At 46.7% G+C, this 24,071-nt stretch overlaps 1 protein-coding gene across 2 annotated transcripts in view; it reads right to left on the minus strand.

Moving 5' to 3' along the window:
* The window catches only part of CDH4 (cadherin 4), a gene marked incomplete at its 5' end in the record, with an annotated part of 460,835 nt that overhangs the window by 43,710 nt on the left and 393,054 nt on the right, over positions 1 to 24,071 (minus strand). For both annotated transcript variants that reach the window (XM_082491007.1, XM_082491008.1), the window contains one exon: positions 273 to 410. In XM_082491007.1, the coding sequence (XP_082347133.1) occupies positions 273 to 410 (138 nt within the window). The remainder of the gene's footprint in view (positions 1 to 272; positions 411 to 24,071) is intronic.

Consider the following 24,071-nt stretch of genomic DNA (forward strand, 5'->3'; position numbering starts at 1 on the left):
AATCAGACATAGTCTGTTTGCCACATTATTTCGGCTCCTTTAGTACCTCAGCGAAATTGGTCACCAAATAGTTTTGCTATGACCATGAATCGTCTTCTCTTCCTTTTTCCTTTTCTCCTCCTTTTTTCCCCCCAAAAGTCTTTGTTCCAAGGTTATCTATCAAGTTCTTCCTATCTGCCAAACCAGCTAAGAGAGACGACGGCTAGAAAGACCCATGAATTACAACCACGCTGTGTGTCCGTGCACCACTGTGCTGATGTATCGATACTCACAGTGCTGGTAGTGAATTCGGGTGGGTTGTCATTCACATCTGTCACCGTAATGATCGCTGTTGCCGTGTTTGAGAGACCATAGTTAAGGTTTCCTTCCATATCTGTGGCTTGAACAATGACTATGTACTGCTGAACTTTCTGGAAGAAAAAAAAAAAAAGAAAAGAAAAGATGAGCAACAAAAATGCATCCGGTAAAATGCTTGTGGTTATTTTCCGTATACAAGTGCAATCTTTAGGCAGACTAAGAAGTTAATGGGACTCAAAATATTAGTAAAAAAGACAGATAAAATTCTCTATCATGTTTTTGAAGGGATTTTTGCATAGATTGGTGGATATCACCTGTTTTATGGGAAAATAAAAATCTTATGGGCAAAATTCTTGGTTGAAACACACTTGTGTTCATTTTTAAGCATTTTCGGCAACATTAGTTTCTCTCTTCTGAAAACTAGTAAAAATTTTGCTAATGTGTTTTCATTGAAAACATCACTAGGAACATTATACCCCCCAAATTGACAGCAACGTTGCCTGGCCACCCTCCAGCTCGTTCTGCTCACACAGTCCGATGCCCTCAAAGCATTTCAATACTTAAAATACTCTCCATGTTTCAATCCTTAACACAATCTTGGTACATAAAGAGAATTTAAATCCAGTATGAAAAAAAAAAATTATAAAAGGCAATAAACAGAAGTTCAGTGGAACTGATTTAAACTCCTGAACACCCCAAACAACCCGGTTCTCAAAGAAAAAGCCTTACAGAGCAAGCCATAAAAATGACGCATTAGAAGTTCTTCTAGAAGCCGCTGTACGTCAGTGCAACCAGACAATAAACCCGAATAAAATAGGAGAGGACGTCTGATCTCGGATGTGTGCATTTCTCCCTGGGATGTCTCCTTACTTAGGAATATCCGCCCGCACTGAGAGAAGCCCCTGATCTTTCAGACTGGCCTCAGCAATAAGTTTTCATTCGGATCTGCAGAATTTACCATTGACGCCTCCACGTGTCGCGCTCAGGGCACACGGAGCACCGGGCAGGCAGCGACGAAAAGAGAGCTCCTCTCCTGAGAGCCGGGCAAAGGGACGTGCCGAGAACCAGGGAGGGATGCGGCCCAAATCGGTGGGACTCGGGGCAAAGCTGAACACCACCCCCTATTCCTTGAGGTTTAAAGCATAATTACAGACGCGAGCTGGGACACAAGGACCAGCGGCTCCGACAGCACATCGGAGAGCCCGGAGGGGGCGAAACCCAAGGAGGGGCACTGTGTTCTGCGGGAAAAGCTTTGTGCCGAGCCAAGGGCACCGCTGCTGCTCGCGGGACACAGCTCAGACACTCGAGAGCTGCTCCGTTCACGTGCCAACGTTACAAGCGCGTGTAAAATGTCAAATGTCCTTTGAAATTTCAAAGGGCAAGAATTAGGTCAATTAGGTCTCTCTACTCCTACATAAACATTCTCAAAGTGCTATAACTGGCTTAATTCTTTAATTCTTCTGAGTTGCTAGAATAAGAGAGATGCGAGTTCTAGCTCTATCTTGATTCCAGGTCTTTTAATTGACAGATATTAACCTGCTAAAATGACAAGACATCACACCCAGTGATCCATCAGCACCTTGAAACTGGAATATATTATGGAAATGCACTTTCATTATCTCTTGCCACCTTGTATAATAAAGCATGAGGGAGAAACTATTGTTAGCCCTTGTTTATCCTCACACAAAAAAAGTTGCTGTTCATTACTGCGTCTGTAAAGCACTGGGTAATTGTAAGGCTGAAATGTCCTTATTAGTGAATATCATTTCTATTTCATATTTAGCTTTTCCTTCTCTATTCTCTTTCATAGACAACCTGGGAGGCCGACAGAAGTATTCCCTAACAGGCCAAATGCTTGTGAGCCAAATTAAGTTTAAATCATAGAAGGGGGGAGAAGATATTTAAAAAAAAAACAGTGGCAATCAGATTCCACGTAAATTAGAAAAGCCGGTTGGGGGCCCACAAGAGAGACTCTGTTTCAAGAACACATGTAACTGCAAAGCCACTGCTACTGCTCCTCACCGCAGCGAGACGGACATGCGGATCCGAGGGCTGGAGCCCCTCTGCTGGGAGGAGAGACTGGGACAGGTGGGGGGGTTCAGCCTGGAGAAGAGAAGGCTCTGCCCCTCTGCTGCGCTCTGGGAGACCCCACCTGAGTACTGCCTCCAGCTCTGGAGCCCCCAATGTAGGACAGACATGGGCCTGTTGGAGTGGGGCCAGAGGAGGCCCCGGAGATGCTGGGAGGGCTGGAGCCCCTCTGCTGGGAGGAGAGGCTGGGAGAGGTGGTGGGGTTCAGCCTGGAGAAGAGAAGGCTCTGGGGAGACCTCAGAGCCCCTTCCAGTGCCTAAAGGGGCTCCAGGAGAGCTGGGGAGGGACTTTTTGCAAGGGCATGGAGTGACAGGAGGAGGGGAATGGCTTCAAACTGGAAGAGGGGAGATTTAGATGAGATATTGGGAAGAAATGTTTCCCTGTGAGGGCGGTGAGCCCCTGGCGCAGGGTGCCCCAAGAAGCTGTGGCTGCCCCATCCCTGGAGGTGTTCAGGGCCGGGTTGGACGGGGCTGGGAGCAACCTGGGCTGGGGGAGGTGGCCCTGCCCAGGGCAGGGGTGGGACTGGATGGTCTTCAAGGTCCCTTCCAACCCAAACCCTTCTATGACTCTGAATTCACAGCGCTGCTGATTTGATGGCACAGCTGTCGCACTTTGCTGTAAAAGCTTCAGCACTTTGGCAGCGACTGCAGGAAAAATAAAGGTTCCTTCCTTTCCATCAGGTGAGGCTGTTTTCCATTATCCCATATTTGCAGAATCTGGTTGCTCCTGGGTGCGCCCCGCAGCAAACACGGCAGCCTGCCTCCAGCGCGGGCACCGCCATGGCCGCCCCGCGTCTCTGTTCGCAGCAATTCTGAAACTCCCGACACCCTGCTGCAAACTCTCATCTGAACTCCAAGAAGGAACTACAGACCGTGGGTACGGTCACGCTCAGTCCGCACCGCGCTTATTCCCGGCGGGACCCAGCCTGCAGCTCCCCTCTGCCTTGCTTTATGCACTGCTCCACTAAAGCTTCCCCTGGAAAAGTGAATCCTCTCATACAAGAGGGGGTAAGGGAATAGCAAGTTTCACTTAAAAGTTTTGTTAACTTCACAGTTTTACCGCTTATTAAATTATTCATACTCTGATGACATACGCCTGTGTGTGTGTAATCGCAGACCCTGTTTTATTAATCTCACATTTACAATAAAGTTTTTTTTATTTAACAAAGTGCCTTTCAGAGCATCATAGCACAGCGTTAATAAAAAAACCCCACACAAATTCAGAACACTAAATTAAAGAAATGCAAAAGAAAGATTGTATCAATCAGATAATACAAAGTCAAAAATGAAAATGCCCAGAATTTAGTAATGTACAAATGTATCAGCCGCAAAGAGCTGGTGCGCAAGGCTGGGAGGAGGGGAAGGAAGGCAGCGGAGTGCTACACATGTGCCGGAAAGCGCAGAGAGCCCCACGCCCAGTGAGCAAAGGCACGGAACTGCGGCAGAGCTCCAACGGATGGAGTGACCCGGTAGGATCGTCACAGGAACAGACCCGCTGGAGACGGGCGCTGATCCCAGGACACCAGAGGCAGCTGTGAGAGACGAGCTGCTGCGGGAAACTTCGGAGCCAGCACCAAAGTTGCACTGATTTCCATCAGCTGAGGACATAACTATTGAGTTTAGAGCAAAAGTCCCCTCTGACACGGAGAACGGCCTTGGCTGGCACGTAAAGTCATACAAAATGCAAAACCATGTAAATGGAAGTAGTCTGAGATTCGTCAAAGCTTTAGGCACTGGGTTACCATCCACCTCCAGTTCCATCCGCAAGGCTCCAGTGTGAGCATACAAGGGTGGTGCTTTCAAGTACCCAGTTTTAGTTTATAACTAATTCAATCAAACTAATTCAGTAAGATTGGCCCCAGCAGATAACAAAGTACTGACTTTTTGTTTTTCTGCAGCTAGCCTTTTTGCTTTTGTGCATTAAGCTCATTTTATTGAACTATTCAATCAATTTTAATTTCAACATGTCCTTCCAATTTGTCACAACATCTCCAGGGGCATCTTAGTTTGTTGTCCTAATATTATTATTATTGTTACGGCTATTAAACAAAAAAAGCCAGCTCCATGCCCCCAAGCACGAGAGACATTTTCTTGATTTTCATCATACAGAGTAATTCTCATATACTAATTCTTTACAAAAATGACATTTTAAATAGCACAGGGCAGAAACTACAGTATAGAGGTAACACAAAATGGTCCTAACCCAGAGAAATGAAACTGTTACTGTGTGTTTGCTCTGATGGTGATGCTGTGGAACTAAAGAAATGAGCCTCTGCCCCGAGGGGGTCTAGACTAAAAACCCAGCCCCAGTGAAATCCCTGGGAGGTCCAGTAGCCAGTATTTTTAATAAATCTAACAAATCTTCACGCTAGAGGAAAGTAAATGTGCTGCTTCTACTTAAGCCATGGAAAAAAACCCTCGTCTTGATAAATGCAGAGCTTTTAGTCTGACCTAAAAACCAAGATGGGCTTTGGAAGGAAAAAATTATGAAGGAAAGAATAATTAAAGGAACTGTGGCAGATCTAATCTGTCTGCTCTTCTGTCAATCATCTGATACAGCGCCACAAAGAAATACACATCAGCTAAATTCCAGAAGACAGGAATTAGTTGAAGAAATTGGCTAAGCTAGTTAATGGGATCAAGGGCTTGTCTAAAACCTAGCAGTGCCTTGTACAGAAAGCAGTAACACTTGAAAGAAGGGTAACCTAAGAATTAAATAACAGAAACAAGGAGCGATTTAACAGCACAAAATACAAGATAATGCAGCAAGGCACCAACAACAAAACTTTTTTGGAAGCTGGTTCATTGGACACGAGCAAGGAGGACCGGCACCACAGCCCACCAGCTCCCTGCCACTGAGCAAGACAGACGCCGTGGGCAAACTCATCGTGCGCAGTATTAGCGCTGCAGATATGGCGGTATTAATTCCTGGTGCCAAGCGCTGAGGGCTCATTGGGATGCTGAGCACAACCCAGGTCCCTCGTACGCGCTGTCGAGCCACCCGGATCCGACCAGGTGCCGGCAGTGAAGAGCCCATCACCGCAGAAGAGCCCAGAAGAGCCCAGAAGAGCTTGCCTTGTTTAGTCTGGCAAAATGAAGGCTGATAGCAGATATGATTGCTGTCTATAAATACATCAGGACTATAAACACTAAGAAGGCAAAGGAGCAATTTAAACTAAAGGACAATGTTGACACAAGAACAAATGGGTATAAACTGGCCATGAATAAATTTAGGCTGGAAATTAGGAGGTCCTTCACCGCTAAAGGAGTGAGATGCTGGAGCAATCTAATACAGGCTCTGGGGAGCAAAAACGTTCCAAAGACTGTATTAAATTAGGGACAAAATCCTTTTGGTCTAGGTAGAAATTATGACAAATTGAGCTAAAGCAGAAGTCTCAGCACTCTCTGTGCACAAAAAACTTTTTAGGAAGAAAAAGAATAAAACCCCTTTCCGTTCAAATACACAATGTGTTTGTGTGAAAATGGTTTAAGACTTAACACCGACCAGTGTCACCGAACTGGCCCATTCCGTTGGCGCGCGCGAAGGAATAGGCGCCCCACACAACATTACGGTTATTGCAAGGGGCTCTCCCCGCCAAGATACAGCCTGGCGCGGCAGACGCTGTCGCAAACCCCTGACCAAGCTGAGCACGGCGCTGCCAAGAGGTTCTAGAGAAAACTAAATTGTATTCAGAGACAGTCTAAAAGAACAAAGTATTTCCAAATGAAATCCTAGCAATGAAGCGCTATCTGCGATCCCAATTTTCAAATGTGCACGCACAGTATTTTCAGGAATACGGCTATTCCTGGTTTACACGTGCAATTGTTATAGAGCACACACGGGCTGGGTAACTCTGTATGCCAAAGTCCAGAAATGCAGTAATTATGTGATTAAATTAATATGCATCATGGACAAAGGGTTTGCAAAATTAGGACCTACATTTTCAAAGCTCTGTACAAATATTGTCCAATTAATTACCACTTCCTGAGAAATGTATGACTAGCTAATTTTAGCATCACGTCTGGTAAAGCAAATAAGGCTACCAGGACGTTGCTGTAGGATGTACCGAGTAGGAATCTATCGGTGAAGGAGCCAGAAAATCTAAACCCTAATTCCTTCCATGGCTATCCTCACAACTTCTTTATAATTTGTGTTTTTCCATCTCCTCTTACTGTTCTAATGCCGATGAGAAGAATATGGGATGTTCCTCTGTTGTTTTTTTTTTTCTAAATCATTTCTTTACGTGCTACTGAAGAGTTGATGTTTGCTTTTTCTGGTGCAAGATAGTTGCCGGTGAACACAATAGTAATAAATACCAGAGCCAGGAAAGCCAATTTGAAAACAAATAAACAAACTCCCCCCAAACATCCACTGGACTCCAGCCGAAATACTTTTTCCCAAAAGCTCTATTTAGCCATCATTTGAACAAAGCTCACAGGCAGACCTTTGAAAGCATTTATCCCTTAATACTCCCTCTCCCGCCACTGTTAAATATGAACACAGATTTCCAGATGAAAACCCTGCTCAGGGATCTCGGTGAAGAAGGCAGCTCACGCCGAACAACCGGAGCACCCCACACCTTTCGCGGTTCCCCCGGAGCTGGCGGTGGTGGTGAGTGAGTTTCCTCCGGGGCCAGTGCCGCACAGAGCCTTTGATAGAACGTGACCTTTTCATTTCTTACATACAGCGCAGCATCACGGCACGTATGCAGCACCCTCGGCAGACATGAAACCCTGGGCCCGTGAATCCTCATGCACGAGCTGCTGCTGCCTGAGCTAAAGAGATACAGTTTTGCTCCATCTCAGTTTCTCTGGGCCGGTCTGGCTACTACCCGAGGTGTTTCACACTCCTGCTAGGACAGGGCTGTTACAAAGGAGGGGACACCCTTGTCACAGGTTGAGGGAGGTCATCCTCCCCCTCTGCTCTGCCCCAGTGAGGCCATATCTGGAGCACTGTGTCCAGTTCGGGGCTCCCCGGGTCAAGAAGGACAGGGAACTGCTGGAGAGGGTCCAGCAGAGGGCTACGGAGATGATGAGGGCACTGGAGCACCTTTCTTATGAGGAAAGGCTGAGGGACGTGGGGCTTTTTGGTCTGGAGAAGAGAAGGCTGAGGGGGGATCTTATCAATGCTGATAAATCCCCAAAGGGCGGGTGCCGGGGGGTGGGAACAGTCCGTCTTCAGCGGTGCCCAGTGACAGGACAAGAGGGAACGGGCACAAACGTGACCATGGGCAGTCCCATCTCCACCCGAGGAGGGACTTCTCTCCCGTGCGGGCGGCAGAGCACTGGCACAGCTGCCCAGAGAGGGGGGGAGTCTCCCCCTCTGGAGCCATTCCAAACCCGCCTGGAGGTGTCCTGTGCCACTGCTGGAGGTGCCCCTGCTCTGGCGGGGGGTGGCACTGGGGGGGCTCCAGAGGGCCCTGCCGACCCTCACCATTCTGTGACCCCATTTTTAAAACAACTGAGCTACTTACTCAGTGCTGCACAGCCACGAGCAGGGAAGCGGACAGACGGGGTTATTTTCTCCCTTTGCCTGGGGTTATATTGGCTTCTCTTCCCGCCCCCACCCCGAGCACCTGGGCACGGTTGGTTTGATGGGCCACCTGCGACTGCAGAGCTCTCCAGCAGGGCCAGTGCCTCCGCCTAACTCTATCCAGCAACACACAGCTTACTCTCGGGGAAACAGAGGTGTGTTAATTAAGCTGGCTTTCATCCTTAACGAAGGCGTTGATGTGAAACATCCCAGCCTCTGACATGCGGTTCAGGCCCCGTGAATCCCCGTTACCATCTGACCGATCCTGCTGCTCATCCAGAGATTGATAAATGCCTCTGCCTCGGGAAAAGCCGTGGTCCCACCACCCACCGCTCTCCAAACTGCGCTTAGGGGCACGCTCCCACCTCTCCCCGCCGTTAAATCCCGGGCCGCAGTGCTGCCCGGCTGCTCAGGCCGCCGCGTTCCAGCCTGGTGGCACTGCCCGGAGAGCCGGAGGGTGGGAGCGCCGGCGGACACTGAGCGAACGCCCGGGCAAGATCTTCCTCTGCCGTTCTCAAAGGGGGAAGCGGCCGGCGCCAAGGGCCATCCCCGGCTCACGCTGCGCTCCCGGGCACGCCGTACCCAGCCAGAGCGTGCAGGGCAGGGCGAGGATGGCTTCTCGTGAGAACCGCCCCCCACGGCGGCGGATTTCTGCCAGCAGCGCTGAACACGCGTGACTCGGAAAGAAGGAAAATATTTATTTGGGAGTCGTTCTGATGAGCACTTCTGGTGTTTGCTCTGACTCACCGGCGGTTTGCACCCACACCACCCGCCTCAAAGAGCTGTTCCACAGAGCTTCAGCAATCAGCCGAACACATGTCGATGTTTTTTCTCAAATAAAGGTGCAGAGGCCCAACCTCTAAGCTAAACCTAAAGCTAACCTCAGGATTGTTGTTTGGCACTGCACCTATATTGACAATCGACTTTCAATAGCTTTCACCTGCCAGCCTGATTAACAAACAGCAATTAAACCTTTTTAAACACTTTCCCTCTCAGCACCTGAGGCCTGTAACCTGTGGGTTCTCCCACCTTATACTCATCTTTCCCCCCCTTAAACTACTGCTTTTTAAGGTAGTGTTTTAATGTGTTACAATTTCCACATTTTAACCCATTCAGAACCAGCAGACATGCGATCGAGTCTTCCACCTTCTCCCGGGGTGGGCGTTCAATCTCCCCCGTGGGTGCAAGTGGGGCCTGCTCCAGCTTAGCAGCTCATTTCTCTTTTGTGGGGCGGCTTCTGAAAGCAAAACAGCTTCTGGCGGCGGGTACAGCATCCAGCAACTGCGAACTGAGCTTTCCTATGAAAGCATGAGGAAGTGCTTTAAAAGTTACCTGAAAGAAAGGGGGAATATGATCTTTTTATCACATCGAGGTTATAAAATCAAAGAACGCCGGAAAGCCTTTCAGGAGTCGACTCTGTTTGGCCTCGTAGTAGTGTGAGACCAAATAGTTCAGCGGCTCTTGCCCCCGGCTGCCTTTTTTTGTGTGTTATTCAGACAGTGAAAGTGGAAGCCTTTCCAAAGGACACGCTAGGTACACAGAAGACCCTACCAGTCATACCGAAAGCCTTCCAGCATCCCGGCGATATCTCCCCGTAGCCTCCAGGACAGAAGATACGTGAACCAACCCGAACTGCTCATCTGCCTCCTTTCGCTGCCAGAGGCAGGGCTTTGCTGAGCCCCCAGCTCCGGGAGCCGGGCTACCGACCGCGCACCACCGCAGAAAGGCAGCTGCGAGTTGTCAGGGCTACAAAGGGAAGTTCGGAAATATAAACTCCGAACACTAAAAAGCCCCCAAACAAAACCAGAACAAAAACCCCCAGCAGACAAATAACTGAAAACGGAACCCCAGACCGGGGATCCTGCTGGATCATTTTCACAGTTTTCTTAACGCCCGGTGCTAGCAATGCCGTGCATAGGAAGGGCTGTATGAAACAGAACACAGGCGCTTTTGAGTGTGATATGCTGCAACCACCGATTCATCTGAGATATATATATATATATTTCTGAATGAGTTTTATTCCTGAGGGATCAGAGACTGAGCCTGGGCTACCAAGGCTTTGAAAAAACACCCAAGCTGAAACCCCACTGCGGTGGAACACACGAGGAATATCAATGCAGCAACTTCTGCCCGAGGAAAGGGACCTACTGGAAAATACACCCACCAAAATAGTGAACTGACCCAAATGCACCCTGCAGAAGGTTTGCCATGCTCTGACCTCAGCTGGCCACCACTTATGGAAACAGCATGTTTTGAAGTATGCTGTAAACAAGGTTAATAGCCAAGCAGGGTCTGTTTAACCTGGTCCTTGTTCTAGACTTCGGGTTGCAAAAGATGGGGATTAGAGGTTACGAAATTCTTTATCTGGTATTTGAGCACAGACGTTTGTCAAAACTTGAATGTAGCTGGTTGAAAAGTTTTTAAGCCCAAATAATTTTTTTCGTATCTGAAATAGTGCTTTAAAATTGTCCTCGTCCTTTAAAGTTCACCTGAAATGTAAACAGTAGCTCTGTATTTAAGACTGTGACAGTATTTTCCAGTTTCAGAAAGTTTTATAACATGAACATAACATTTATTAGGATTTTGCTGTTTTTTTGTTTGTTTGTTTGTTTGTTTGTTTTGACTGAGCTTTGGCAAATAAGACGCCAAGCCTGGAGCAAACAGAAAATAAGGACTGGGCTGTTTTCAGAAGATATGTGTGAAAAGAACAACACCACAAAAAGAGGGCAGTGTTCTACAGTTCATCTCTTTTAGTCTTAAAATGTTGTACGTAGTGATGTTGCTGCTGAGGGACCTAATGGGTTTCCACGCCTCAAGGAGTCCCACAAAGGCACTTGGGTTGTGCACAGTCTATTGAAGCTATATGGGCGCTATGGACTGACTGCAAAATTATTATCAGAATTATTATCAGAATTGTTATCAGAAACTCTGTTGTAACAGTATCTCTGTCCTTGGATGCTATCGACTTTCCTGTTTAGAAAGACTGTCAGTTAATGAGCTTCTCATACGGTTCTCATTTAATGCCAAAATTAGAATCAGAGAATCATTAGAAATGGGTTACATCTCACTCTTCAGTGATCCAAAATACAGATCAGACATAAGTCCACGAGGAAGCAGGAGAGAAACAAGGAAAATGAATTACATGGTTCTGATTGTCACCACCGATAGTCGTGCAAAGGGGTGGCAGTGAGCTGGTATGAGCTACAAATAAATTTCATTAAAAAAAGAGATATGATGAATATCTTGGATAACGTATTTTGATTCTGACTACAGCCACTGGGTCGGTGCCAAGACAGAGCAGGGCTGTGATTAAGGCTGCAGGCTGCAGCTTGGAAGACCTGGATTTCTTCTGCATTTTCCCAAACACTCCCCAAGTGACCTTTAGTAGGTCATTTAATTTTTCCGTGCCTCAAAGAAATTGAAAATAACACTTCAGAATGAAATGAAAACACTTTCTTATCTCACAGTGATATCGTGAGAATAAAAATCCATTAGTTTGCTGAAGCACTCAGCCGCTCTGATGGGGAGGAATGCAAGTGCCCACCTCCAGCACCTTCCCCCAGGTGGCACCCGCGCGGGGTACCGGCGCAGAAGTTGGCATCCTTCTGCATCCCGCCAGAAACAAGAAGCAGATGCTGCTTTCAATTCCCGTCAATATTTTGCAGGCTTTATGCCCCACAGAAGCCAGGTCATCTTGCAAAGCGCTTAAAAGGAGACCTGAGCAATACGCCTTCTAACTTTTGGCTGAGGCAATTTCTGTAAACCCATGAAATTACGTTCGGCTTTCCTTGGACAGGAAGAGCGGAGCAATAGTTCAGTGTCTGGGTGGTCACACAGCGGCCGTCGCTGCTGAGAGGTGCCCTTTGGTAAATATGCCAGCGTTAAATTGATGCTGCTTCCAGGTCGTGCCTGCCACTTCCTGACAAAAGGAGTGAGTGTTGAGAGACGGAAAACATCCAAAAACCCCAGGCCTACCAAGGGAAGGGAAAGTAAACAACAATCTGAGAAACATTTTTGAAAACAAAAAATGATCTTTGGACTTGTGCAAACCAAATTCTTCCTATAGCGTCTAACTTCTCAGTGATTGCCCAAAGGCCAGGCTTTGGGGGCCAAAAGAATCCTAGTTATGTCCATTGCACTCTTATAATCCACAAAACCTTTGCTGTCAAATGCTGCCAGAGCAATTTAATAAAGAGGGCGAATGCCTTAATGTATTCTGAAACCTGCAAACCACCCATCATTAGCCCCACATGCTGTTTTGCTACTTTCTCTGCTTTAAGCCATTTAGCTGCTGCAGCTGTTTTTCTTGTAAGTCTGAGTTCTGTTTTTATCAGCCTGATTTGTTTTCTGGTATATCTCGCTTGATTAAAAAGAGGAAGAAAAACCTTTCACAATTCAGGTAAAACTGCTGCCTTCTTTAAGCTCTGTCGGGCTGGAAGCTTGAAAAAGATCATCAAGATCAGTGTAGGTGAATAAATATTCATAATATTGCTCATAATTTATACTTGGTCTCATTTTTGCAGATAGGCTTGAAATGCCACGCTCACAACACTGCTGCTATAGCCAGACCTTTTTATTCTTAGGAGCACAAGGTTTTCTAAACCGTATCAATGCAGCCGTTAAAAAAATAAAAGCAATGTAACATATTCGACATAATATATTCAAACCACTTCCTCCAATCCTATACACATAGACATGGCGTGTACAACACAAGGATGCCGGATTTTAAAATTAATGGCAGTCAGGAGCCCAGCACAAGTCTTGCGAGTCTGTACTGTATTGACTGGATAAAATAAACTAATTTGGTGTCATTCGTTATTCATTGCTGAGAATTATTTTAAGAAAACAGCTTGGCTGAGCCCTTGCTAGCTGCATATCATATATGCCTTCACCAGTATGAATTGAAGGGAACATCCAAACAGTGAAGGAACGGGTTATAGTTGGAAAAGCAGCTGATTTAATTAAATTTGGCAGAATGAAAGGTTAGTGGAAAACAGTCAAATAACTGAGAAGAGATTAATACGAGATGCTCCCTATTGTATTTCCCTTAAGAGCTGTTTTACCGCATATGGGAAGGGTCATGTTGTGTCGATTTGCTGAGAGAGAACGTGATTGACAGAATTACTGGAAAAGAAACTCGGTTTGGTTTTGAAGTCGGAAATACTAATGGGGGCTTCTGTCAAAAGCAGCTCTCTCTGCAAACAGCTTTGTTTCCCTGGCTTTCAAGAGGGCTATGCTCTTCCAGGAGCTGTAGACAAATACCGACGTGACCCACCGGGCAGGTTCACTCAGTGCAGACTCAGCTGGAAGACCCCCATCTAAAAGCCATCACAGGTACCGCACCTTGTGCGCATCACTGGTGTTCGGGGTACCAGCTCAGCGCCAGGGATCGAGCAACCTGGGACGTACAGCAAAAAGTCCTGCCCGTCTCCTGCGCTGCAAACTCCTCCTCTGCCAAGTTTTGCCCCCAAAGCCGTGGAAGAACGCCAACCACTTTGATACAGCAGCAACCGCAGAGTTGCTTTGTACGGCATCGACCCAGCCCCTGCTCTGCCTGCCATGCGGATGATACCTGAGCTAACCTGCAAGCCCTGCTGATTACGGAAAAGTCAATTTTTACATGAAACAGGTGCAAAGGAAAAGATCTGCAGTGCTGTGGGAAAAGTAACCAAAAGCTTATCCTGCGAATGAAGGCTTTTGCGCTGGCTGGAAACGCTGATCCATGACATGAAACAAAGACATCTGAACAACGAGATTTGATCTTGTTCATTTTGTATATATTAATGATACCAAAGATGTAACACGCAAGAAATAAAACTATGCAGTCGATTCAACACTTGATTGTTATACTATGTCTTGGTGGAGAAGAAGGAGGGATGCCCAGGGCAGTGGGGGAGTCGCTGTCCCTGGAGGAATTTAAAAGATGGGTAGATGTAGCACAGACTGTCATGGTTCAGCGGTAACTTGGCAGTGTTGGGTTAATGGTTGGACTCGATGATCTCAAAGGTCTCTTTCAACCAAACCAATTCTATGATTCTGTGATTCTAATTCAGACTGAATCTGATGGAAGAACCACACAAGTCCAGAGCAAAATATGGTAATAAAGCTTGTGATAACTTACCAAATGCAACACAGCTACTATCCCTTAGGTGGTACAAATCACTCACTGAACAAGATCTAGGATTAATGGAGGATAAAATGCTACACTTTTTGCAATGAGGCATCTTAGCAGTTTTTTAGAAGCTAATGATCCTAATGTTTATATAGAGATGTATTAGATAAATACAAAAGAAAGATTTTTTTATTAAATGTTGTATTAATGGATTTGAGTGAAGTCATGAATGGATTACATGTACTTTTACAAAAGGAAGGCCACCAAAATAAAGAAATTTTCACAGAGAGCAGTCTTAATAGTGCAGAGCTTCCTGTGGAGCTTGCTGATGTTCTCAGCACTCGCTGCTCTCTGGGGTACAACATTTGGGAAATGAGAAACAGAGAGATCGCAGGAAAATATTGATTGCCATATTGAGCAATCATGGGTTTGCAACAGAAAGTGGCTGGAGGGCATTTGGGCAAACTTAGTTTTGGTGATGATGTCTGCATCTTTTGGGTTCTACTGTGCCCACAAGAGAAACACTGCAATGAGGTCGGAAACCCAAGCTCTCGACGCTTTGCAGGCACCTCTCGAAGGATGCGATGCCAGCTCCAGGGCAGCCCCGCTTCAGCGGGACCTCACCACCCTGCAGGGTATGTGTTTTCTGCTTTGGGGAGGGAAGACCTGTACAACTCAATATACCGCCTGCTCAGAAGGTTCCAGACAAGAGATAAAACGGGAGAAGTGAGGAACCGGAACGAACGGCTTCACGATAAACTGAAAAACCGCTGATAAACTAAACGACTGAGAAGCCGGGCTGGCAGAGTGCCCTGCAAGAATTCGCTGTGATGAGCAGGGATGTTTTCCTTCCCATATTGGGCCTGTCAGCCTTAATCAGATCTCCGTCAGCAGAGACACAGTATGTCCAGGTGAGACTACGAACAGAGCAATCATTATCATCCAGGAAATAAACTGCTCAACGTCAACGGCCGGAGGAGAAGGTCTGGTCAGAATAGCTGTTTGGAAAGCACTCAGGAAGAGGTGTATGAAACACAATGTGTGAAATTTGGAGGCCGTGTTTATCAATTTGAAAGAGGCGGGAGTGGACGAAGAAGGATTTTTGATCGTTCTAAAATGTCCCAGCTGCACAGGGAGACCTCTGGCAGGGTGACTTGGGTCCTGTCTTGTGACCGTCTGTAAAATGAGGATGGAGCAGTGGCCATAAGCCATTTCAATAACTGAAGGCAGAATTTAATTTTCTCAGATCAGAACCTTAATCAAGCAGCATTTAATCTCTATGCTTTTTGTCATCTAAGGGATGCACGGGATCTTTGCAAGAGTCAAAGGCCTTTAAGTGACCAGAAGCAGGTTCCATCTTTCCAGGAGAGATTTTATAAAGGAGTCAGCACCGTAGAGACCCCCTTGACAACCTCCCAGGTTCTTGTAATATGGAATTAACTTCCCATTGCCACAAGGTATGAAGGAGGAACTTGCCAACCGTCTTTATGTCATGAAATGTAATTCTTGCAGTTATAAAATTGGAGGAATGTAGCTGTTTCTTGGCTATTAGCTGCAAGAGGGAGTTTCAGCATTTCAGTTCTCTCCAATTCTGGCTACATTTCCTCTTAAAAAACATTTACGTATGCAAAAGCTGAATTTCATATGAGAAGCAAGATGACCCTGAATTTAGTAGCCTATATTATAAAATACTCAAAAGTAACAGACTGAAATGAAAAATCGCAAAGCATAATTCTGCCAAGATAATTAATCCTTGTTAACCCATGACCTGATCGTATATGATGCTGCTTGCTGAAATGCTATAAATAATGCCAGCATATTTTATTTTCTTTGTAGGCATAAATATTGACAAATTCATACTCATTAAACTTCTGTGAGCTGGGAATTATCCCCATTTCTCAAATGGGGAACAGCCAGAGGCATTAAGACTATTTTTTCAGAGGCATTCATCAGTTTGGGGAGTCCAGTTTGAGATGCTGAATACAGCTTTAAGCCTTCTTTATGCACAGAAGTAAAGCTATATTGATCAAATCCATACTGGCAACGTTACCTGCTTTCCCCCCACCCTCAGCTGAGACCTGTTTCTCTGTATAGGAAAATCCTTTTGCTGAGATGCACCAGTTTCCCGAGCAGAATAACCTACAGCAGAAAGAAACTTTTTGCTGCTTTAACTCGATTGACTGTAAGTTTTGGGTGGCAATTCATCGTTTTATATGCAGTGACAGAACCAGCCCAGCAAAATGTAACGGCAGACTGAGGATATATGTAAATAAAAAAAAAAAATCTGAGACAATCTGGGGTATGGATTTCCAGTGCCTTAGCCCCTCCACAGGATCTGAATGGCTTCAAACTGGAAGAGGGCAGATTTAGATGAGATATTGGGAAGAAATGTTTCCCTGTGGGGGCGGTGAGCCCCTGGCGCAGGTCGCCCCGAGGAGCTGTGGCTGCCCCATCCCTGGAGGTGTTCAAGGCCGGGTTGGACGGGGCTGGGAGCAACCTGGGCTGGGGGGAGGTGGCCCTGCCCAGGGCAGGGGGTGGGACTGGATGGTCTTCAAGGTCCCTTCCAACCCAAACCATTCTATGATCTATGATTCTAAGCTCCCCTCCGCCGCAGTACGCCTGGGGCACCTCCCCCCACTGCAGGCTGCCCTGCGCTGGCTGTGACTTGGCCAGGCTAGTGAACCGCTAGTGGCAAACAACAGTCCTTATTCTAGCAGTGATAATTTCTGACAACTAGAACAGAAAGGGTATATTGTGGTATGAAGAATCCCTCAAAACTAAGTATTTTTGCTTCGGTTGCGATGTGGGATTGAAATGCAGCCGTCTCGGCTGTCTGTGGCCCCATGCTCTGTAACCTCAGCTCCAGGTACGACACAAGAAAACATCCTCAAAACTTCACCACTAGTTTCTTCAGAATTTAGTTTAACGTCTTACCCCTGTAACAGATTTAGAAGCGGCTGATGAGATCCTAAGTTTAATGCCCTCCTAAATACTGGTGAGACCTGCACTGTTGGAGAAGAAAGTAAGCGTTTACCCTACTCCTACAGCAGTATATAATGCCAAACTTCTACAGAGCTTCTCACCTCAGGTTCTGGGGGTGGTGTACAAACTTACACTAAGTCAATGTTGTATGTGTGTTGCTTTATTTCCTCCACTTCTCAGACAAATCTGTGCTGTGAAAGCAGAAGGACCAGAAGCTGATGTACTCCATTGCAAGCAAGAAGCACGGCTGTAAGACCCTCTCCGTGGGCACCTGGTGGGCCCATCCTCTTCAGGCAGGATGGGAAGGGATTTGGGACTCTGGTCCTTGGTCTCTCCGAAGGAGAAGCCGGAGGCTGTGATAAGTATGTGTCAAGATTTTTGTGAGATGGATTAACTCCCTGTGGGGAATACGGTGAGATCACGAAATATATTTAATTCTATCATAAGTTGCACTCATATTTGTGTCCCAGAGGTGAAAAGGTTTTATCTCATCCCACTAACTGCAGCCTTTACCTCGCTCTCGGTTAATGGGAGCTGTATGGATTTCTTATTTCTCTTTTCTCGTAGCAAATGTCAGAACAATCCAGGTTTAGAAAGGTATTATCTGAGAGCAGAAACAAAGTGCTAACTCAAACCAGTGGTAACAGGTCCTTACTTTGAGTCCTTGAGGTCTCTAACTAAACCATTAGCCCACGAGTCATTGATTTAGAGGACAGACCTTGCCCGCATGAAGTCAGCCCTGTCACTTTGAAGGGGTACAAGTGGAAAACATGACGCACATCACAGAGAATCTCATTTTCACCGCTCCATTCGAAACAGAAAAGACCGTCCTGGGCTGGCACCTTCCTCCGGTCTGAACGCGGGAAGGTGCGCACCCACGGGAGCGGAATTATCCCGGTGTTGCTGCATTGCCTGCGGAGAGAAGACGCTGCGAGCAGGCTGGAGCAGGCACCACGGGGGTGAGGTGGATGCAGGAGCATCTCCTCAGGCAGTTTGCTTTATCGCGTTTGTGAAACGGAGCCCGCTGCCCTCACCTGCACGGGGGCCCAGCTTAGCACAGCAGAAGAATGGGGACTACCCCTCGTAAGAAATCTTCCTCTCCACCCGGGAAAGCCGTGGTGGCTGACCAGGGTCTGCCTTCCCAGGGGCACACGACAGGTGCGGATTCAGGGATTTTACTAGGATTTTACTAGGATTCAGGACTTTTTACTCGGGCATGTAGCGACAGGACGAAAGGGGATGGCTTCAAACTGGAAGAGGGCAGGTTCAGATTGAACATTAGGAAGAAGTGTTTCCCTGTGAGGGTGGTGCGGCACTGGCCCAGGTTGCCCAGAGAGGCTGTTGAGGCCCCATCCCTGGAGGTGTTCAAGGCCAGGCTGGACGTGGCCGTGGGCAACCTGGGCTGGTGGGAGGTGTCCCTGCCCAGGGCAGGGGGGTGGGAACTCGATGATCTTCGGGGTCCTTTGCAACCTAAACCATTCTATGATTCTACGATTTATGGCTTTGCTTGAGGAGTGGCAGGTGGGCTTTGGGAGGGTCTGTACATTTGCCTGATGTTATTTTTCAGAATCTTTTTCAAGTGGAAGGGGATGTTCAAACCCATGCGCCCGATGCTGTTCTCTGGGGCTGTGTGTGCAGCACGTGGCAGAATTAGGGCTCAGTATTTTTATAAAAGGGAAAAAAAGCAAACAAACAAAATCAACAGATGGAAATCCTGAGACGGAAGGGGACGTACTGGTTATTTATTTAAAGAGCAACTAAGGTCTAATGGAAATTTTCAAGAAGCATTCAATTTTGGACTAGCAGAGGTTTATTTAGCTCATATTTTCTGTTTGTTTTCAGTCATTTTTCATAGCAGCGAACATTCTCTACCATTCTCATTCCTACATCTTCAATTGTGTATTCCCCAGCACTACCCCGGTTGCTACGGAGACAACTGAGATGCCACAAACAACAGCAAAGCGCTTCTGGTGCGGAAGCACTGCATCGAGGAGAGAAATATCCCTCGGAAACATGAGATCTTCCAGCCCTCGCACACCGGTGAGATCTATAGGATGTATAATGTGCTGGACCCTGGGTCTAAACAAAGTATTTCCCCCGAGTTCATTCCCTGTCACCAGCTGCTCTTCAAGCTGCACAAAAGCCACGAACCCTATTACCCTAGACTTGATGCCAAAGAACATTTTCTACCTGGATTTGAATAATGTGAATATATTAATTAAAGTTGATAATGGCTGATAATGATTTCCATCAGCAGTAGAATGTTGCTATATTTATCATTATCTATGAGATTCTCGTACCTAACTGTAAATTATACAGAGAAGACTTGAAGTAACGTGACTTGCCATCTTAACAACTTTTTTGAGAAAAGCTTTAAAGTCACAGCACATTGTTTTCTCAGGCGACGAGCCCATTTCTCAGTATGTGAAGGAAAGCAAAGAGAGGAGACCGAGACCCCCAGGTGTTGCTCTGAGCAGCTTACCCTTGGAAAGGAGTTGATTTTGAGACCGCTCACAGCACTGGCAAAAATTTGAGAACAATTTAGCATTTCTATTTATTGTGGACATCGTTTTGCAGAACTCTTGAGGTGGTTTGCAGACAGAAGTAGGGATTAAAGTAAAAGGAGATAGGGAGAGGGAGAACAGAAACTCTGCGCCTCGGTCTGTTCTGAAATCCAGCAGGAGACACCTCTGAGGCTGGGGGAGCTGCACCCCACTTCCCTTCCGCTGGCCCAGGGCTTTGGGCTCAGCAGTCCTCACAGCTCCCCCTGGACTTCAGGGAAAGCGCATCTCTCCTTACGCTGTGCCCAAAGGTCCTTCGACGTGGGAGCTTTGGCAGCAAGAAGTGAGAAACGCTTTGCGAAAGCCAGAGAGGACGCAGCAGGGAGAAGGCTGGAAGATGTCTTCTGCGACCCAGCTCTTGGGCTGGAAGGGTGGGCAAGGACTGGACCTTCCCTCAAGCAGGCAAAGAGGATGACTGGATCCCACTGAGGAAGCAGCCAAATCCTCACACAGTGGTGCATCACAAAGGTCTACAACCCAGTGGGGTAGAATTCATGGGATTGCCCTGGTACTGTCTCCATCTGGATGGAGGAAGCATTTCTCCTGCTGTGCCCGGGCTCAGCGGGGCTCCTGGTGGGAGAGCCCCTTCGAGAAGAAAAATTAGACAGACACTGACCGTCAGCCAGTAACTATGTTTTTATGGCAGTATAACCAAAACCCAGCCTAAGTATGTCTGAATTCAACAATTCTTTTTCATACCAGGTCACTGGATACAGACAGGCAACTGAAAATGCTGGAAAAAAAATTCAAAATAAGCATTTCCTATAAAATAGGTCTTATTGATATCAAATTTATAAAATATGAATTCATAAAATATGCAAAGCAGATTAACTTTTAGCTAGTATGGACAAACCGCAGAAACATCAGTAACTGACAAGCAGAGATCAAACAACTTTGCAAAATAAAATGGGGAAAAACCATCCGGGAACCTCAAAATCTCTTAAGGCTGATGACATAACTGCTCTGGGTTTCAGCAGACCCAGGCTCAAAGACAGAACACTGGGAATCTTAAATATTTGTTGTTAAGGTAAATCTAAAATGATTGTCTAGCACAATGTTAATTACATTGTACAGCAATCAAAACAGAGACGCCGAGTCTAATGAATCCCTACTCTCACCTTTGGAACAGAACTGGAGTGTCTTGTTCACCTCCTTATTAGCCCATAAATATTCTAATTAGGAAGCAACTCCAGATGAATAGGATTAGCAATAAGGACATTTTAGACTAGGTACACAAGAGATACTCAAAACTCTCATGTCTTATCTAAGGCTCTCCTGACATTTATAATCATGTAGAAACGCTAAATTTACATAGCTCTGCCTAATTAGACATGGTTGCAATTATGTTTGTGGGCTTCCTTTTTTTCCTGCCCAAGTATAACTTACACTGTCAAAACAGGAAGCGGGAACTGAATAGACGCTCAGCAAGAAATAAAAGTATTTTCTGCTATTTATTTTTTGCCGGTTTTAATTTGAAAATCGTATTTCAAAGCCATTTCTTTTCAGACCCCAGACAAGAACTGGCTGTTATGGGTCCAAGTCCAGATCGCTGCTGCTCTAGATGTAAAAACGTGCTTTTTTTTAGCCTGGCAGCATCTCGAGAGCAGGTACTACACCAGGCCAAATTCTGCCAAAGGTGATGGATGCTCTGCCTGCAGTCAGGGGGTCGCCCCTGCTATTGATGAGAGCAGGAACCAAAGAAACCCGTTTCCTTTGAGGACCGTGAGCTCCCTGGAATTCTCACCCTGCCCAGGCATTTTGCTGACGGCTCTGGGGGTTTTGGTTTCAGTCCCCCTCCCCGCCCTGAAAGAGCCGAGTCTGACATTTCTGAAGTAATTCTGTGTTTGCCTTCCTTGGCCGTCAGAAAGATGGTGAGAAGCAGGTAATCCATCACGCTGTATTTTCTGTGCGGCAAATGCTGGCATTATTGGGCAGGGACTTGATAAATGATGTGTACATTATAATAACCAAATTTCAATATATTGTCTTTGATGTCTATAATAACAGATAGAGTTCTTTCACCTTAGCTCAAACATAAATCAAAGTAAGTGATACGCACTCAATTCAACATGCTTACAAATTTCTGTTTCAGAACTAAACCATACTCATGAAAACCCATCGGTGTCGGTAGGTGTCACCCGCGCGGAGCCCCGGCTGCCGCCGGGGGGGGGTGGAGATGGCCACACACGCGGGTGAACTCTCGGGATTGGGGCAGCAGGGAACTCCCAGGGCAAACAGCCACAAATCCATTTTATTGACTGCTTAAGGTCTAGTTCTCTCTACTCCTAAATACTTTGTTTATTAGAAAACCGGCATCTTATTTGCCTCCCACGTCACGTTTCAAGCTCCATGCCAACGAAGCCGGCAGAGCCCGCGGCAGCCAGGCCGCTGGGTGGCAACGGCCGGTGGCTCCAGGCACAGCAGCGCTGAAGAAAACCTTCCTAATAAAGACTCACGAGGAATGAGAGAACCACCAAAGAACAGTATTGAAAGCCTCCTGTTTACAGCTTCGCTGCTTGGAACGTGGGGGAGGCGGAGAAACAACAGTTCTGCTCGCGCAGCTTTGTAAAAGTCAAAATTAATCAATTAGGGAACCAAGTATCTTCCTTCTAGCAAACTGAAGAAAAGCGGATCATGCAGCAGACTGGCTCCGGTGAGCACCCTCAGGCTGTTCAATGCACAGCCCAGACCAGTAACACCCACCAAGTCCAGGGTCAACCCAAAACCAGCTGAGACCCAAAGCCTGCTGAGGCCCAGCTGCCGCCTCCCCTGGATTTTACACGGGGGCTCCGCTGAGCTATGAAGAGCTGCTGGCACGTTTCGGAAAAACTGCGTGAAATAAGTGCAACAGTCTGCTTCTGAAAGGACATAACGGGCATGTTTTCTTTGGCTGGGACATCAGCCTCATGCCTGCTTTCTTATCAAGCCTTCCGATCAGGAGCTGTATCAGTCAAGATAGTGGGATGGGAAAGCGTACGATGACAGCCCAAGGAGCTGAAAGAAAATCAATGCCCATACAAACACCACTCCCATCCTCTGCTCTGCTATATTTAAGATCGATCAATATGCACAAACGACTAGCGCCAGGCACATCTGCACTAGTCTAGCACATAATCAACTTTGTCTTGTCTCAGCTTAATATAATTTTCCACCATATTAGCAGTCTTTATGATATCCTGTCTTTTCAAAGAGGCATAATTCAGAATCACTACATAGTTCAATTGGATTATTTGAGTCGCACACAGGCCCACGATCGCGCACACACACTCACAAATCCGCTCTCCGGCACCAGCCTCTCCGCACGCCGCTGCGGTTGGCATTACAGCCCTGCTTAAAGTGTTTGCAAGGAGGTGACGTTCGAGGCCGCAGCCACCTTTCCCCGATCCCACTGGCAGAAGAATTTACCTGTGTGTATACATACGCTTTACAGACTGGGAAAAGAAATGAACTAACTTATCAAATGCCATGCTGAAGCATCCATTAAAAATTGCACACACTTTTAATGACTTGGGTGAGGGTTGCTGTTGCATAAATTTATTTAACGTTAATGTCCCTTGTTTGCTGTAAATTTCACACTGTGAAATTACCAGGGCAATTCTAATGGAGCTGAAGCCTCCAGCTGCACTCTATGATAAAGGAGGAAATAATTATGAATTCCTCTGGGAAGCCAAAGAAAGTCAAAGATCTCCTTCGAAACTGCTCCCAGATGAGCTGCTCATCAGCAGGCTCCGGAGGTGCAGAGCCGCTCGCCGGCGCCAGGGAAGCAGAATGAGCGGGATGCTCGTGCTGACGATGCCTCCGCCATCAGCTGACATTTAATTTGAAAGGATTGAAAGCTGGTGTCTGCCCCAGCTTCTGCCAAGAAACGTATGAACAGTCAAGACAGAGCATGGAAGCGGTTTTATGTTCCAAGCCAGGATGATACTGTGTAATTTTACATCTAATCACCTCGCGCGAGACACAACCACCAAACGCAGCTCCAGGAGCTCATGGTTGAAGCTCTGACAGACGCCCGTATTTCGAGAGGATGCCGAACAACACGTGTTGTTCCATCTAGAATGGCATTTTCTACATTCCTTTGAACCCAGAGCCTTTGCCAGAGTTCATATCAAAAGTGGAAAAAGGATAGAAAATAGTATCTGCAGAAACTCTTCTCATGATGCACACAAGATAGAGAGCTTCAACCTCTTCCTTCAGCTGCAATGTCCCAGCTACGCTTAATCCATACTTGACTTCTCTCCAAACAACCGCCAGCGTTCACACTTTTCAGGGGATTGCAGCTTTCCTCCTTCAACACAAGACATCCTACACTACCAGCACCATTCATTTATTAACCAGATTTGATTGTTTTCAAGGCTGCTTATGTCCAACCATCACAGACAGCAAGCGCCAGGCTAGTTCTGGCGAGGAGATGCTCCGAGGCCTGCACAGGCTCTGCTACCAACCCCTCCGTGCCAACCTCCCGACTCTCCATCCCAGCAGATGTCTCTTCCTCCCCT

This window comes from Vanellus vanellus (genome assembly GCF_965231255.1).
Source record: "Vanellus vanellus genome assembly, chromosome: 15".
In the NCBI taxonomy this organism is placed as follows: Eukaryota; Metazoa; Chordata; class Aves; order Charadriiformes; family Charadriidae; genus Vanellus; species Vanellus vanellus.